General features: G+C 33.1%; 1 protein-coding gene across 4 annotated transcripts in view; it reads left to right on the top strand.

Moving 5' to 3' along the window:
- Positions 1-1,768: 1,768 nt before the first annotated feature.
- LOC106715202 (anillin) overlaps positions 1,769-18,623 on the top strand; it is a 39,742-nt gene continuing 22,887 nt past the window's right edge. For 2 of the 4 annotated variants that reach the window (XM_045684466.1, XM_045684465.1), the window contains exons 1-7: positions 1,769-1,938; positions 2,022-2,490; positions 3,426-3,548; positions 4,752-4,933; positions 5,890-6,021; positions 6,329-6,412; positions 13,822-14,443. In XM_045684466.1, the coding sequence (XP_045540422.1) occupies positions 1,921-1,938; positions 2,022-2,490; positions 3,426-3,548; positions 4,752-4,933; positions 5,890-6,021; positions 6,329-6,412; positions 13,822-14,443 (1,630 nt within the window). In that variant the 5' untranslated portion in view covers positions 1,769-1,920. The remainder of the gene's footprint in view (positions 1,939-2,021; positions 2,491-3,425; positions 3,549-4,751; positions 4,934-5,889; positions 6,022-6,328; positions 6,413-13,821; positions 14,444-18,623) is intronic. The other 2 variants (XM_045684468.1, XM_045684467.1) reach the window with 2 other exon arrangements.

The raw sequence follows: 18,623 nt of genomic DNA, 5'->3' as shown, positions 1-18,623 counted from the left end.
GTTAGTGGTGAATGTGCGTGCGTGCGAATATTATATTAAGTATAAGACGTACTAATCGTGCTATTTAAGTAGAATTAGTTAATAGTAGCTTGGCTTTTAGTGTTGTGTTTCTGGCTCGTAAATACATTCTGTGTCCGATTTATGCACTTTTGGTTCATCATAGACACAGGCCACCCCCTTAAAATTCAAAGTTGCAGTAATTTAGGTTTTGTATGGTATAAGTAAAATTTTTACCGAGGTCAATATAGTTTCTCATAACTCCAATAAACATTTTCAAATAAGTCAGATGAAGTACCATTATTGGTTTAAAACGTTAAGGATTTTAAAATAAAGTTCTACGCTTAATCTTTAATAAATCCTGCCAAAACGTCCTCGAAACTAGAAACGTTATCGAAACTTTCCACAACACTAAGCTAGGATGCGCGGCGCCCGCGCCGCCCGCGCTTCGTGCAGTGCGGCCATGAGGCCTACAAATTTTGAGATAGATTTGACCTCAATCCGCACTAGGCGTAATTTATTTCTTTTTAGTGCGTTTGGGGCCTGTGGGACCTCATTTTTATCTAATTACACTATTGGGCTAGATATCGCAAGAGAAACATTTCTATATATTTGTCTCTGTCGTACTCATAGAAATACTGATCTAGTAGCCTCCCGCACAGAGCGAAACAACCCGATTTTGACTGCCGCACCAGCGAGAAGTCACGCTTTGGGCCTATCCTGCCTCAATCCGCAGTTAACGTGTTAAGAAAATATTCTACTAAAACATCACGATGATCGCTTGTGTTTTGGAGTGGGGTTAAATAATAATTTCCGTCCAAAGTAAAAACTTACTTTTAATTTAATTTCTAATATCAAAATATAAGGACGTCTGTATAATTCATTTAATAGTGCATCATCTTTGTTTCTCTTGCACATAATTAATTCTATCAAGTGAGATAATAACTAATAGGTACAAACACTATTTTTGTTGTTAACTACAACAAAGACCCGGTTTATTCCCTGTGTCTAAGGTCTTGTATGAGTCATTTATATGTAGTCAGAATAAATATTATAAGGAAAATGGAATAACTTGCATCAGTGCACTTAATTAATTTTGTTTCTTTACTTGGCGTTTATTTACATTATTTTTAAAATCTGAAATGTTGTGCAAATTACATAAACCAAATAAAGGGTAAGGATATGTATCAATCCTTACGAAGAAGAGCATATTAAACATCCTACTTATTCTCTTCTCATATGAGAAGTAGAGGTGGGATCCTTCTTCTGTTTATCCTGTCTTCTGTCCTATTAAGACAGTATAACGCAATAAATATGTTGTTGAAAATGTTTGTGGTTTATCATTGTGGTTGCGGTACCGGTATCCAAGGAGTAAAGTAAATATATTTTAGTATATCCGTAGCCCACATCATCTGTCGCCTTCTTGTATAGTAAAAGAACAGCGACATGAAAAATATATTCATTTATTTTAACGCCATCTGTTAGAATAGGTTGTTATTTATATTAAAACACCAAAGGTATTGCTGTCAATGTTTCAATAACTAAACATAAGCTAAAAGAATTTAACATAATAACAATTAAGTTAAATTAATAAATATTAATGTATCTTATGCGCGTTATATAAAAAAAAGATTTTTTTTATTAAAGATGTGGCGGAAATGGGCGGAATGAAATCACTCTGGTTACCACAGACAAAACATATACAGCGTCCTCTGTAGGGAAGCAGACAGCAACAATTTGAAAATTTCGGTTTTGTTGTGAATGTCAAATTGTAACCGTTGCAAAGGTTGAAAAGTGATGTAAACAATTAATAAGAAAATATTTCTCTTACTACAAATATTTTATTGTTTTAAGAAAGCATAGGCAAAAGTAATGATAACACTCTTAATTTCGAAGTGATTTTAGTTATTTAATTGTGAAAATATGGATCCATTCACCCAGGTAAGTTGGACTAATGTCGATAAAATAACGGTTGAAAATTCGTGTGAGTTTGTATAATTTACAATTTAAATATTCATTTTTAGCGTATGTTAGAAAGAGCGCGTGCTAGACAAGAGAAAATCGATCAGAAATTAGCAAACTCCGGACAAACTCCGAAAAGAAAACCTCTTGCCGAAAACGTCGGTGTTGTAAAACCTCAATCTCCTGTTAAATCACCTATTAAAGCAACAAAGGACCCAGTTTTTTCGCCAAAGAAACCTTCTAGAGAGTCTCTAAAATCTGAAACCCAGAGGAAAAGCGCACAGAAATCTGATTTGATAATCGCTTCTCCACAAAAACGAAATGATGTTATAGTAACGAAAAAGGAGTTCAAAAGTCCCAAAAAAGGCAGCTTGAATAGACGAAACTCGGATGTTTCTGTTGAGATCAACATTTCACATAGAAATGATATTCAAATTGAAGTCCAAGTTGAAGAGAGAGATGTTCCTATAAGTATTTTGTATGATCCCAATTTGGAAAGAGGCAGCAATGTAGTCATTAAGGAAATTCAAGGTAAAAATATCCATTATTTATTTTCAACATAAGCTTTTATAATTTAAAGAAAATATAAGAGAATGAATCACCAACTTGAGAGACGTTAGTTTGTTGGTACTTAATTATATTTCATCCGCGCAGAATTAAAGAAAACGTAATAAGTAGCCTATGTGTTCTTCCAGACTATGTTCTACATCTGTGCCAAATTTCATCGAAATCTGTTGAGTCTTTCCAGATCTACCTTCAAACAAACATCCGTCCATCTAAACATTCGCTTTTAAAACATTAGTAAGGTGGATTGTAATAGTTTGGTTCTCATTTGACTGCTTCATATCTTAATGTTTTTTTAATCAACTGATCAAGAAAGAGGGTAAAGTTTGTTTTCATCTTTTATGTTATTAATGTGTACTGTATTTAAAGTTTAAGTAAACAATGTATTTAATTTTACAAATAGATTTTTTAATAACATCATAAAATTTACAACTTCCTAAAATTATCTGAATAGGTCATTAACATCTTGGCTTAGTAATGATTATAAATTGAATATATTGTATTGTTTTCCTGCAAACAAAACTCTTATTGTATTACTCATCAATTCTGGATGTATTCCAAAGAAACATTAGTAAATAATGTTTACATATATTTTGTAAACATAAAGGTTTTGTGGTTGATTTGACGTCTTGAATTTTAATATATTCCAGTATAATTTGAGTGTTTGTGATTACTACACCTATTTTGTAATTTTTTTTTAACTTTTCGATGATTCTGTACGTCATGGTTATTAAGACAGGTAAATTTTGAAGAAAAATTGAGTATTATTTTGGACTATGTACAAGTTTTTTCTTTTTTTAAATAACTGTTTGTTTAAATTATGATTTAAATAGTTTACCAATGAAATTAATCGTTAACTGTAAATTAAGTTATTATTTAATTGACTGATTTATAATTTCTAGACGAAGCTTCTAAACCAATATTGGATAAGGAAGCAAGTGACATTGGAGATGCTAAGAATGATCGTCCGGCACTACGACACAATATAAAATCCCGTTTGGACCGACTGGGAAATCTGTATTCTGGTAAGTCAACATCATCATCATATTCTTGGCCATTTCTCACTTACGTGGGGTTGGCACATAAGGTTTTTACAAACATTAAAGTTTTGGCTTAAGTTTTTACGGCCGGCTGCCTACCTGTCAATCTTTCTTGGTAGGATTATCTTAAAATTTAATATAATATAAACTAAATATTAGTAATAAAACATTGTTAATATAACACAACTTCAATTTCAAGTTATGGTAATTTGACAAACAGTATTTAATTAGATTACCATCTTTATACTTTTTGAAAATTTGAGGCTAAATAAAGTAGTGATTCATATCAATGTTTGTTTGAAAATCAAGCAAATGTTATGAACATTTTACATTTGATACTCTCCAGTTTCTATCATTTCGTTTCCATTATCAAATATTTGTATAAAACTAAATTACATGTTCTTAAATAGAATGAGATTGACTCATGCGACAGAAAGAGTTATCAGATCTCTTGAGATGCTATTTTCATTAAATGTCACAAGATATATTGTTATACATTTTTGGCCGGTGGAAACTTAGCTTAAAGTTTTTGTAGTCTTTTAAATTGTTTATTTAAATATTTGACAGTTATGTGATGACTCATTCTTATCAAACAGGGTGTGGTTTGATAAAAATATTACTTCCTTTGTGATTCATGAGTTGACGGAATGTTCGAAATCGGTAACCGCAAATAAAAAAAAGTGCGTCGGTGGCACAAGAGAGCGTCAGCGGTTCAGGGGTTAAGCACTTGACTTACAGTCTGCAGGTCCTGGGTCCGAATCCCGCCATGTATCAATGTGTTTTTCGATTTTCGGTTTACATATAATATGTACATTTATCCGACGTTCTTACGGTGAATGAAAACATCGTGATGCTGCACATATCTGAGAAGAAATTCAATGATATGTGTGAAGTCAACCCGCACTGGGCCAGCCTGGTTGACTATGGCCTAGTCACCCCTAACTTAGGGTATGTTCCGAACTCTTCGGTGGGGACGTGTAGTGAGCTGAAGAAAAAAAATCGTTTAATTTCTTAAAAGTAATTCACAAACATGTGCAATTAATTAAAAACAAAAACTATCTTGAAAAACAAATTCTCGTATCAATTTTGGACCTGTCTGAGGTCCAATCACTACTTTTAACGATACGAATTTAAGTTTGACTTCATTTAACATTTACATTAATTTATTATTTTACAATTAACTTTCAGACACACCAAACCTATCATCGCCGATAAATCGCACAGAATCTAATTTCAACTCGGCCTCCCCGCCACCTGTGTCTCAGCCTAAGGAAAGACCTGCGCAGGAGGGGAAGAAGAAATTTGGCAGACTGGCCGCTCTCGCTGACCAGATCAATAACTGGGAGGATGACCTCTCACATCATAATCACGTAAGTGTAACAATATAATTCAAGTACTTGTTTATGTCACTCACTTTGAAGATTGGGCTATTTTCTAATGTTTTAAACATTACTCCTACTAATCAAATTAGTTTAACATTTGCATATTGTGTTTGTACTTTTTTAACTTTTAGAAAAAGAGGAACATAAATTAATTAATTAAATACACCTAAGTCTGTTTTTACACGGTAGATTGGTTCCAGAAGAAGCCGTGTAAAAAAAGACATTGATCTTATACAAAAATGGGTGATTTGTTCCTAATCTCTAAAACCTATTAAAATTAGTGAAAAAAAAGAATTCATGTTTATTTTATTAAATCAAATATAAATACAAAATATTTTTTGGCTTACCTTTTATCTTAATGCGTTAAAATTAAATTTAATGGAAAATCAAATTTGCCTGCAAAAAATTTCTTTACCAAACACGTCTTATTGCATTGACAGTTCACAAAATATTAACACGTTTCAATTGCTCTGACCAGTAAATTTTATTGTACGCGCTAAAGGGGAATTCACTTAGATCTTTAAGCTAGTGTTCGCAAACTATCGATACTATCGATGGTTTCAGACTTTTTTCTTTCATAAATACTTTTTTGTGATATGAACATACTTCGCAAAAATTAAATTTGACAAAAAAAATTTAAGTACATAAAATTTCAAATCGTGCTAAATGGAATAAAATCGTGTAAAAAAATTAAAAATATTCAATTATCAAACCGTGTTATATCAAAACCGTGTACAAAAAGACCGTGTAAAAACAGACTTAGGTGTATATTAATTAAAAACAGGTTACATAAACAAAATCTTTGGAACAAATATTTTTTAAAAATATTTACCAATAAATAGTTCTTTTATGAATGTCAAAGAATAAATCCTTTTATTCTTTTATCTTTATTACACGAGTAGATCAAGTAACTATTAAATAATCTTTTTTTTTTTAATTTCCAGCATCCAGAAATAAAGAAAAATCAGCCACAGCAGAGAAGGAATGCGGATGATAAACTGGAATCTTCAACATTGGATGTGTCTATACATTCCATTAAAGATATAAATAAAATATTACAGACTAGTAGTAAACAGGTAAATATATAATTAATTAAATTGATATGTTTGTATGTGATATCGAAAAAAAATCATATTTCGCCAACATGATGAGCTTATAACGAAAAGCCATTTTTTTTAAATATCTGTCTGTCTGTCTATGTTCCTATTAATCTTCAAAACGACTGGACCGTTTTTGATGGGATTTTATTTGAAAGTAACATTATTTTCAAATTAAGAGTTTGTTTGCTTACGTAAATAAATTAAAAATAATACCTAGAGCCTAAACTTACTTCTTACAAATATATATATTTTTTTATATATATAACTTTTTTTCTCATTCCAGACAACAAAACCATTCAATTCGCGCACCTTCACGAAGTCAGTGAACGAATGTCAGCGTCTTGAAAGTCAAATTGTTGCTGATCTGGTGAGTTTTAGATATGTAAGATGCTAATACATACTAATTAACAGGATATTTGTGTATATGTAATATTGAAAAAAAAGAACAAAAACCCAGCAGATTAATATTACAAACTCTGTATTAGATTTTTTTGAAAATTTTTGAAAAAAAAATGTGGAACAATTTTTGTTTTGACATAATTTTTTTAAGGGTAAGTAAAAGATTTGTCATTTAGAAATTTGATATTGAGATTTAGTTTTTTTTAAAATTAAATATTTAATGTTAATATAGGTAGTTTTAAATGCTTAAAAAAAGAAATGAACATTTTTTAAAGTGTTCTAATTTCTATTATCTGTTACTGTGACTAACTCGACTTCCTATGATTGGTATAATGGTGTTGGGAATAATTTTTTTTTTTTTTGAGACGGAGCGGTTTTATATTGTGGCGAAGTTGCATTTAATAGTAATGTTCAATTTTTAACAAAAAAAAAAACGTTAAGTATGCAAATTGTAATGCATTTAAAATGAATTAAAAAAATCCCTTCTCTTATTGACTTTAAATTGATGCTAAATTTTTTTATCAATTTGACATTTCAAGATTCTTATTTAAAAAGGAGCTTTATCAGTCCAGTCCTGGTGAATGTAAGCCTGTTTTTACAACCAGGTCGCATTGACCTGGTTAAAGACGATATTTGGTTTTTATTTTTTAGTCATTTTGTAGTGAGAAAAAGCAGACGTTTCGATGTAATTTTACCTAAAAATATAATATTAATTACCAATATATTAAGTTACTTGTTTTTCGTTAAACACATTAAAAAAAAATTAAATATTTTCAAAATTTTCCGGTATAGATGGCGTTATTATTTATTATCACATTTACTTACCATTATGATCTGCTTAAACATATTGACTGACGTAAAATATTAATGTCACTTAATTAGTATTTTTCTAAAGTGTGACATAGACACAATTGTCAGATACAGTCAAACTTTTTTTAGAGAAAAAAAAATCCCAACATGTAGACTTTAAAATTGCTTATAGACATGACCCAAATTCTAAGTTTGACACACTAGTTATATTTGGCAATGCAAATTCTAGACGAAGTAGGCGCCTCCTAATAACTCATACCATATTGGCAGCAATACCTTAATTGTGAAGCGTACAAAATAAACTACGTTCATCAGTTTGGCACAGAGTAACAACAGAGAGGATTATATTTTTTAAATTGTCTTAATAATCTATAATTTTCTAATAGAAATACTTGTAAAAATTAAAGCTAACATATTTAATAAGCAATGTTTTCTAATATTAATAAATTGGAAACCGATATATGGCATTAGATAAATATAATTAAGTAACATTATAAGAGATGTCATCATAATAATTACGAAAATTGTCTGCAATTAGACAATTAATGTTCGACAAATCGATGTGGATAGAATAGAATAAAAATGAACAATCGACTCCATTGTTTTCACTGTTCCTTAATCATGCGTAGGCGCACGCGTGACAAGTGGTGATCCGTGCTTTGAATGCGTAAAGATATTTACTACGGATAGTCTTAGCGTAATCGATTTAAAGACAATGTTTGTGTATCTTGATGTCATAATTACTGATAGGACATTCGGAATTATAGTCGGACAAACATGTTTGGCCCGATGAGTTCTGGTAGAAAATATGTAAAACCAACATAGGCATATAAAATGATGTAAAATAAAAAACTAAATAAGACAGCTACAGTACGATAAGGATTTTGTGACCGACATTGACAGGGGGCGCTATAACTTACTATAATTTAGTGTCACTTATGCCCCCGGTGGGCAGTTCAGGTAATTTTGTCGGTCTATAAAGATCTTGCCACACGTGATGTATGGTAATGGTAAATACACTTCTTGTTATATTATCTGATGGATAAATATTCAAAATATCGGGTCAGTGTTTGTAGGAATATATACCTAATGTCCACTCTAATAATTGATTTATTTGAATGTCTTGAACGTCGAGTACGTCCTTATCCTAAACCTTTGACTCACTTTCGACAGTATACTGGTTTTTCGTATTTTATTTAAATTTCTCTTAAAATCCAGACTTGGGTTTCCCCAAGTATATTGAAATGGTTACCTAGTAACGAAACCCGTTTTAGACAGACTTCTTGCAGAACTCGTTTTCAATGGAGTCAATGTCGCGAACAGTGAACGTAAGTACACTGAATGGTACATATGTGCAAAATTTGATCCAACAAGATATTTTTTCATCTATATTCATCATCTTGTGAAGTCATTCATCATAATGTGGGATCACAACACCATGTTTTGGTCTCCCAAAGCGTTGTAAAAAAAATTGTTTTTAAAACTAAAAAAAAAAACCAAAGCCTTTTTTCCACTTTGTACTCAATAAAATGTGTGACTTCTAGCTGGTTTAGATTTTAATATCGTTGCTCGTAGTTTTTACATGAGTTTCAAGAGCTGACAAACTGGATTAAAAGATGTCTAGAGTTCATTGACAGTAGACAAAGAACAGATTTGCGAAACGCGTCACGAATACAATTTGAAAGTATAACAATGTCTTTGATCTTTAAAGTACTGCTTGTATTTTTTTTTTTTCAGGAAAAAAAATAACACTATTTACAAATTAATGTTCGCCAAACCACTCACGTGGTTTGTAGGCGTCGCACCTTAACAAAGAAGCTTTCCAAACACATAAATGTAAACTTAATTAAATACAATTTTAAATTAACGATATCAATTTATTACTTATTTATTTATTTACATATTGTTGTCTCTTTTTTGCTTAAGAGTATGAAAGTGATGGCAATATATAATAATACAATGTGTCAGGGTAATGAAGAAGGGCAGGAAAATTATCTTTAAATCGTTACTTAATCAGTTCCTCAGTTTAGATTTCTCAAAATCTTCGAAAAATTGATGAAAATTGAAGATATTTTCAAGCTTTACATATATTAAGGCATTTGAAGCCATGTATAATGTTAATAATGTAATATTATAAATGCAAATGTTTGGATGGATGGATGGATGTATGTTTGAAGGTATCTCCGGAACGGATCTTAATGAAATTTGGCACAGATGTAGAACATAGTCTGGAAGAACACGTATGCTACTAATTAAGTTTGTTTAAACCGCGCGGACGGAGTCGCGAGAGACAGCTAGTGTTAAAATAAGTTTAAGGCGGTTCGAGTAAAAGTAGTGAAAAGGTTAATCCTCTTAGACGGGCGCAACTCTTGCCTCTTGCCCCCCAAGTTGTAAGGATTAGTGTCACCTACGAATAGGAAATGTCAATAGCTCCAACGAAACTATTGCGTTGAATGTACACATAGCATGTAGGTTTTAATTCTATTTTTTACGTTAAGTAGACAATCATCAGAATAACTTACAAATTTAGATCTATAAAATTTAGATAGACGTCAAATCTTTTTATTCTTTCATACTGCTACAGCGACCTAAATGTTATAGGCTTTTTAGTAGGATAAGACATAGTTTAGTTTAAAACCTAACGTTTCTTTTTTAATATTTTAAAGAAATAAAATTGTTGAGATCTACAGAGTTTTCAAGGAAAACATAAACTTCGCTTCATTCGTTGAGCTCAGTATTTTAAAGCCGTTTACGACTTACTCGACGAACTTTACGGCGTCATTTTAAACCCTATTTAGTTACTGGACGTTTTGGGTGGCCGGGACAATGGTTATGTTGAGTCGTGGGTTCCCGATACAAGGCACCTCTGTCGTTAAATTGTCGTTCCGGCTATACGTTTGGTTCTCTCCATTTGCCTTTCATCCCATTGTTTCCGGGTTATGACGACCAGCTTTTGTTGATTTCGACCATGGTTTATGTATCGCTTTTGTATTTTAGGATTGCGAAAATATTTTTGTATTTTTTGTTTACAAGCACGCAGAAAGCAGTACATTTTCAAATATGTTTTATAAATTATTTTTAGCGTTCCAATATTCTGAATCTTATATATATATAAAAGAAAGTCTTGTTAGTTACACTATTTATAACTCAAGATCGGTCGAACTGGTAGCTGAAAATTCATGGGGAGGTAGCTTAGAACTAGGAGACGGACATAGGAACTTTTTTATCTTGTGTGCATTTTTTTTATTCCGCACGGACGGAGTCGCGAGTAAAAGTAATAAATGTTAAATAACTGACGAGCAGGTCGACTCAAATACGACCTACGATTTTAAATAAATTTTCAATATCGATTTCTGGCGTCATAAAATACAAAAACAAGGTCAATTTTTTTTTTCTCGTAATTAATATTTTAACACAACTCACGCCTGTAACCCCGAGAGGTAGGCAGTGATCACGGACCTCCATTTAGCGTGGCCAAACGAACCTCCGCAAATACACTTTTCGCCATTTCGGGAGATGGAACGTGACGGATGGCGATCCGCGTCGCCATCTTTTTCTCCCGGGAATTCACACAGATCTTCCGAATTTCTTTTTGCTGATATGAGCGGGTACATCACGATGTTTTCCTTCACCGTAAGAACGTCGGATAAATGTATATATGTAAATAGAAAATCACATTGTACATGGCAGGATTCGAACCCAGGGTCCGCAGATTACAATTCAAGTGCTTAATACCTAAGCCATCGACGCGCTATATTTTAAATAGTAAGTAATATCCTAACAGTTATTATAGAAAGGGTTTCGACTATTGTTACCATTTTATCAGCTAAGATCAGTCATCAAAGTCAGTTTGATCAAAGTGTGTCATTTGAATGTATGGTGTCATTGATAACACTGATGTATGGTCGTGAATGGATTGTCCCATAAAGTGAGATTTTATTGTGGACGTGAGCGTAGCACTCGTAGATCGAACATTTGTTACTTAGATAACTTAAGTGTTACTTGACTTTATTTTAATAGATATTTAAATTTAACTTGCGTTTGTTTTTTTAATGCTCTGGTTTATAGCCAACAAAAAAATCCTCAACATTATTGACGATATCGAGTAGTTTTTGAGTAAAAAATGTGTAATTACTTATTAAATTTCTTTCCAACAAACGGTTAAAGGCAAATGTAGTCATTGAACGTTTGTTTAGAGTCTTTGTTTGAAAACAACAGACAAAGGCATTAACGATTTTAAAATAAACATTATTCTTACACGCTATAGGCAAAGAACAGGCCGTAAAGCCACCATACACAGGTAGCTTCAAACAGAAGCTACCGGTAGAATTTTCTAGTGATGAAAATGCTGCTAACAGAACGCCCCAGCCGCTGGAAACTATCTGTGCATAGCTGCCCTTATTCTGTTTATAGAAACGTTCCATTTCACAAATAGGGAAGTTAGTTCGCGATGATGCAAAGCGGTAACTACGTGCTTCGTCTGACGCAGATTTTGCTTACGTAACATTTAGTTCTATCAATACAAGTATATAAGATTGGCTTACATGCAGCTAATTTTATAATAAATATTTATATATTGTGTTCAAAATGGGACAAAATGCAGTAAATAGGTGATGCCGGATTAAAAACCATATTCGTTAACTCAGGTACCCACAGTAGGGCTCAAACCCTTAGTCAAACACTCTGACCCAGTGCGGATTAGTTTACCACAAATCTTTAAATTTTGTACAGATATGTGTAGATTACTATGAGAAATAAAATATGAACTATTAAATACCACAGTGTAACCCATCCTTAAATAAAACCATCAATATCACAGCATCACTTTCGAGAATCCAATCAAGTTGAACGTCCGTCTCACTGTAACCGTCGTCGTAACAACGCAATGCATTTTAAACGTAGCGGTATTATAGTTAGTTGAACTAAACTTTTTGCGCGTAAGCAGGTACGCGATCTCTAGTCGATCTTTTTTTTTGTCGTAGAAAAATTAGGCTTAGTGACTGCTGCGGTCTAACAGATCTTATCTTTAACTTTGAGATGTTGGTATGCATAAAGGATATTAAACCATTTTGTTAAGTTATATTATAAAAAAGTATTTTTAGTCCTTTGGCTAGCTGTTAACCTAAAGTCATCTCAGCCGGTGAAAGAAGCATCTAGAACCATCAATTTCTAGCATCCTCGAAACATCCTACCAAAGTTTCATCAAAATCTGTGCAATAATAGTTTAGGAGACAAACATAAAAAAATTACTAATATAGAAAAATTTAACAGAAGAAGTTTAAGAAAGCAACTATTGTTTCAAAGTCAATGACATTTAGATGGGGGAATGTCTATCACAATTTCCGAGCCCCCAAATTTAAGTGGTCACAATTATGTTAATGGAAGTATATCATGTTGGTGGCAATAATCCTTGTCACTTTGTCTTCAATAACTTTCAAATGTAACTTAGAGCTCCTTTTTAATGATATTTTAAAACTATATGGTATTTTCAATAAATTTACTAGTTTTCAGAGTACGAACAAATAATTCCATCTTTATTCGACGAGACGAGTTAATAGTTCGCATGAAATTTCTACCTTGTAACTGAATTTGTTAATAATATAGATATTATCCAGTGATATTGTAGCATTCTAATGGTGTCATTTTTTTTTTGTAAATAGTTCAGTAATTTTTCAGTATAAATGTTACAAACATCGAAATGATGTATTGGTGTAAATTACCTTTGTGATCTTTCTTAAATTTCAACTAATTTTTGCCTGTTTATTATTCTAATGTTGAGACAACCTAGTGCCTGAAATGGTTTGAACCCGGATCTTAGATCGGCGAATCTTCGTCGTTTTTAAAATGATCAGTTTTGTTTTACTTGATTCTTTGAGGATTGAATTTATCCTTTATTTCGTACAATTATTAAGTGTACAATTTTTACTAACGATTATGATATTTTCACGATTGTATTTATGAAAGATGTTACCTTTCCGTTTTGTACTTGTCACCGACTGATGTACATATGTCGTCAATTTAAAATCGCACTAACCGTGTTAAAAACGAGTTGTCGGTTTTTGCATATTTACTTGGCATGCATACCTAACATTGCAGACTTCCTCGTTGTAATACCCGTTGTTCACGAAAAGAAAAGCCGTCGTCTGCACCCGCGTGTAATTACGTACGTACAAGCGAGCCGGTTCCTGCACGTGTGATGTGGCTCAGCGCTCAGCCTGCACGCCGCACCACACGCCAGTTATTTGTAAGACGCCACCCGCGCACCACGTATCAAACGCTCTGTACAAAACAACCATCATTTAACTGCCCATCGGCTCATTACCGCAAACTCATCCGTTTCCTTGTTACAAAATTTATCATACAACAGCGTTCTGTTCGCTTTACGCAACCAGACCAAAACAATGATGCAACTTCGCCACGATCCCTTTTAGCCGCCGGCTAACCCACTTTTCTGACGCCGCGATCGAATACGAACGTCGAATCGTGGAACCGCTCCGTGTCGTGTCGATACACGAAATGTAAAACACGTGCTCACCCCGCGCCGTCCGACGCTGCATCCAATCGTAGGAGGGCGAGGGGTATCGGCGAGTCTCCGCGACCCAATCGCGGCTAGTGTACGATTTTACAACGCCGGAAATCGCCGATCGCGGCCGACAGGAGCCGAAGCGTGCACAGACAACCCCCAGTGTCGCTGCAGCCCCCGACATGGCGACAATGGTCGCCGGCTCGCCGCCACCCAACCCCGCCAACCCCACAACCGTCACCAAAAAACCATCAATTAAAAAATATCGCGCTCCCACACCCCCGCGCAAGATACCCGTCGACGAAAACAGTGACAGTGATAAAGACAAGGAGAATAATGTGCTTCCCCAGGAAGAAAACGAGAATGACGTACCGGACTGTTGTGTACAAACAAAAACAGATTCTGACAAGCCGGCTCCCGAGAAGGGATCGCCCTTGGTGAAGAAATTTGCGACTAGACTGAATGGGAACGTAGACAGAAGCTCCGTGCTATCCAAGGCTGCGATGTTCGAAGCGGGCAGCCCCAAGGCCAAGGAAAAAGACCCTGCCGAGATGTCATTGAGGGAACGAAAAGCGCTATTCGAAAAGAATAAGGGCTCGGCGATCATTCCCAAGGCGCCCTTCGGTCTCGCACCCTCCGTGAAAACACTGCAAGGGGAGAATAAAGGTAAGGCTATTTTTATTTATACTCGTAGTTTAGTGCCAATGGTTTATAACATTCAACACACGTATCGTTATGTTTCCCTTCATATGTTACAAACGCTTACACCAAAATATTCATCGCGTATAAGTTTTATTTTAGGTTTTAATTTGCATCTTATTTGCAACTTAATTCGTTGCTGACCGATTTCAGAAATTATTTCGTTTTACCTTGTACATATAATAGATTAATTTATTCTCATTAATAATCAATTACAACTATGACCCTAATTCCTTACGATACTTGTAAAGTACCCACACTTTTATTATGATATCAAATTTAATAGATTCTACTGGTATGTAGCCAAATATTATTATATTTATAGCAACCGTTTTAAAAACGATCAACATATAAAATTTAAAAGACCCTGCTTCTTTGCTTTTTATGACCAACAAAAATATTCTTTAAAAAAATTGACAACGTATTTTAACGTATCTTTATCGTTTAAATAAATCGACAACGGTCGAAAAAAAGGTCGACAAAAAGCATATGTTAATACTGTTCCATGTCTATCAACGAACAAGCCAGACTATTCGACTTTCAACCTTACGATTAATCAAATACTTATGTTCGAAAACGATAATCGTTTCAATGCAGTCAAAACGAGTTCAAAAACCGTTCGTTTTTTTTGCACGACACATTAATTATGTATAAGGACCTAACGGAGATTCGGTCTTAATGCAAATCGCAACGACTGAACTTTACTTAGTAAAAACTCTTCCAGAATAAATAACATAATGTACAATTTTTTCTTTTAAATGGAGTAATTCCGCGTTTCGTCTGAAGAGGGTGGTGCCGGAAAAGATGGGAAGGGGATAGGGATTTGACAAAGGAAGTGACGCATGAAAGGTGAAATATTCTCTTTCTGTGCATCTCCTCCTCCGTCGAATAAAGGTAGGCAAGATTATACAATTGCGGATGTCAATGGGAAGTGCTCTTTCGCTATTTCGGTGCATTCAGGTGGTCGCTTGCTCGTTTATCACCTTTTAATATATAAAAAAAAATATCATATTATAATAGACATCAATATAATATTAATTTATCTAGTTGCTATGCTTTTCTTTTTTAGTTCATCTCTTTCAAATTCAAACCCTTTTTATACGTATTAATATTAATAAGTAGCTTGTGATTTGAACCTTACTTCATGGTGTAAAGTTTCCAAAAAGTCTTATTAAGTATTAGTCACTTGACCCTGAGTGGTTATCTTACGACCACACAATTTGTTATCACTGCTTAGTAATATTAGGCTTAGTTACATGGTATGAATATATGTACATGTACTAAGTCATTGCAAACTCTTACAAAACTCCGACATGTTGCTATCCCTCTCATTTTAATTAAATAAATTGAGATAGCAATATATTTGCAGGGGTGTTGGACAATAGACACCGCTAAATGTATGATTTTATTCGAAGACGGATCCATCCACGTGTATCACGTATAATTTTTACTAAAGTAAGTCAAGGCAGAGCTAATTACAGGTCGTATTGAATATTATCCTGTCTCCAGAGGTCACAAACCTTTAAAAAGAAAATTTATTATATGACGCCAAAAGATACTACCAGGCAATATTTAGTTAAACATGTTTTTTAACCCTTTGACCGCCGTTGATTGATATTATTGACGTCAACGTTATATGTTTCACCATAAATATGTATCACAATGCTTTCGGTATAAGTACTTCAGTATTTATTGGTAAAGATCACATTTCGCAAGCCTACGTATAATATTTTTTTCAATAACTATGATTTGTCAAAAATACGCGCCAGGCACTAAAGTCGCGGTATATAAGGGTTAACTGACTAATGTTTCACCTAAAATGTATTAAAAAACTATCTAAGCTTTTTATGGTAAGGCCCTTAGTGTTTAATTCTTCATAATTGATGCTTTTACTTATTATTTCATCTCAACTTATAGGTCGTATAAGTTTATATGTTGAAGGTATTATTATATCATCTATGTATCTCATATACTGATATTAGAAGGGCCCAGTTATACCAGCCACGTGTATAATAACCACACGATAATACAGATCATAATATATACACTTGTATCAGTTTACCTTATAAATACTGAATGAAACTTGAGACTAAAGCATTGATTACACTTACATGAAGTACAACTTAGTTAATTCGCAAAAGATTTTTAAGTCCGTATATAGATGTGTAGAGAACTTTGGCTGTTTATTTGTTTAAAGTTAGCAATCGAAACCTTTGATGAAATGAGAAATCGATAAAGGATTTTTATTTAATTTTTTTTTGATACCAACATACAGTACTCGTCGCTTTTATTGGCATATTTTCCAAAAAGAGCAATTGTTTCTAACTTGACAAATTAAATGCTGTGAACTAAAATTTAACCACAATATGTTATTCAAACTTCTGGTAAGAAATCGGTTAGCAATAGCGAGTAATAGGTATGTCATAAATATTATTCGATCTGTTCCACGAACTTGTACATAACAAATAACGTTATATTAAATCCACGTTAACAAGTATAAATGCACATTCAGCTTTAAGTATAAACGAACGTCGTCTGTTTAAGGTTTATTGTTTATTGCAATTGTTTTGCGTTCGCGGAAAATGTATTCAAAATTGCACGATCAGTTTCTTTGTTTTTCCTTTGTTGGAATATCCAAAGGTCGGTGGGAAAGCTCCAATAGTCTGATGGTTAGAAGTATGAACTGCCGACCATGCCTTCGTGGTTTCATATTCGATTCGGTGTACTTTTTGTTGACAATGTTCAGCCTTTATTTTTGAATAAGTTATGGATGCAAATAACCAAAGTGAAACGAAAAGATCAAGTCATTGTCGGCACCTTTGTTTATTTTGTTAGCGTTAATATTAGTCACCTTTAATTTTAAATTATTACATCTTTATAAGCATTTACCTTTGTTTTGAGATGTAATACGAAACATCAAAGGTATTGTAAATAATAAAAAAAAGATTTTTCAACAGTTTAGAGACCTTCCCATCAGCCAGTGTTTTGTCACAAAGCTACGACCGCGATGATATCAATTTAATAACCATCAGCCGTATTCATAACGCGAACAAAGATAAGAATAGCCTGCACGGTTGTTAAATACATTACATTTTTATACAACGACTTCACTCGCATTATTTTTTTTTTAAATTAAATATGGTTGTTTTCATATTATTCAGAGATATTTGGAGTTTAGTAATCAAAATGGGATTGCTTTTTTTAATCCATCCCTTGACAAATTATTTGTAACAAACCATACGTAATATGTTTAAACTTCATAGAAAAAAAAATTACCATTTCGGCTTACTATGAATTTTTGTATAAATGAATATTAAAAAAAAACTTTAATTATAGCGACTAAGTTTTCAAGTTTGCGATCGGTACGTGTTTTACGATAAAAATCTAAGTTTAAGTATATTTTTTTAACGTAATCTTAATATGACTCACTTTTTGGCGGGAATTAATTAACCTTCAAATATTTAGCAGCTCCTTGTTTACAACGAAACTTTATTTGCTTGTGCACTTTGCGTGAAAAGGTTTTATTTACGTTTACCGTTTTCATGATTATTAAAAAAAAAACTTTTTACATCCAATTTAATTTGTAGGCAATCTTACTAATATTATAAATATGCGAAAGTTTAGATGGATGGATGTTTTATTTGAAGATATCTCCAGAACGTCTCAACGGATCTGAATGAAATTTGGCATGGCTATAGAACATAGACTGGAAGAACACATAGGCTACTAATTATGTTTTTTTTTTTAATTCGGGGTGGACGGAGTCGCGGTCAACAGCTAGTATATAATTTACACAGAGTAATAATATATCAGTAGTGAAAATTCTAAATATTTTATACATCATTTTCCTTTTGCCTTTGCGCGTACAATTGTGTTTGTATTTGAACTTTTCCTTAAGTAATAAATAGTATTTGTTTGGTATTGAACCAGCAAAGACATTAACGACCGTTTAAAAAAAGATTAAGGTCACTTTACGAAGCTTTACCTTTATTTGTTAGATATTATCAACTTCTAGTATTATTTTCCATGTATTTTCCATAAGTATTAACAGAAGTTTTCGTTACACAAACGGATGAACGTAAACTTACGCTATTTTTAACATGTAAACTTACGCTATTTTTAACATGTAAACTTACGCTATTTTTAA

Source organism: Papilio machaon, chromosome 26 (genome assembly GCF_912999745.1).
Source record: "Papilio machaon chromosome 26, ilPapMach1.1, whole genome shotgun sequence".
Lineage (NCBI taxonomy): Eukaryota > Metazoa > Arthropoda > Insecta > Lepidoptera > Papilionidae > Papilio > Papilio machaon.
This window is presented reverse-complemented; position numbering and strand designations above follow the sequence as displayed.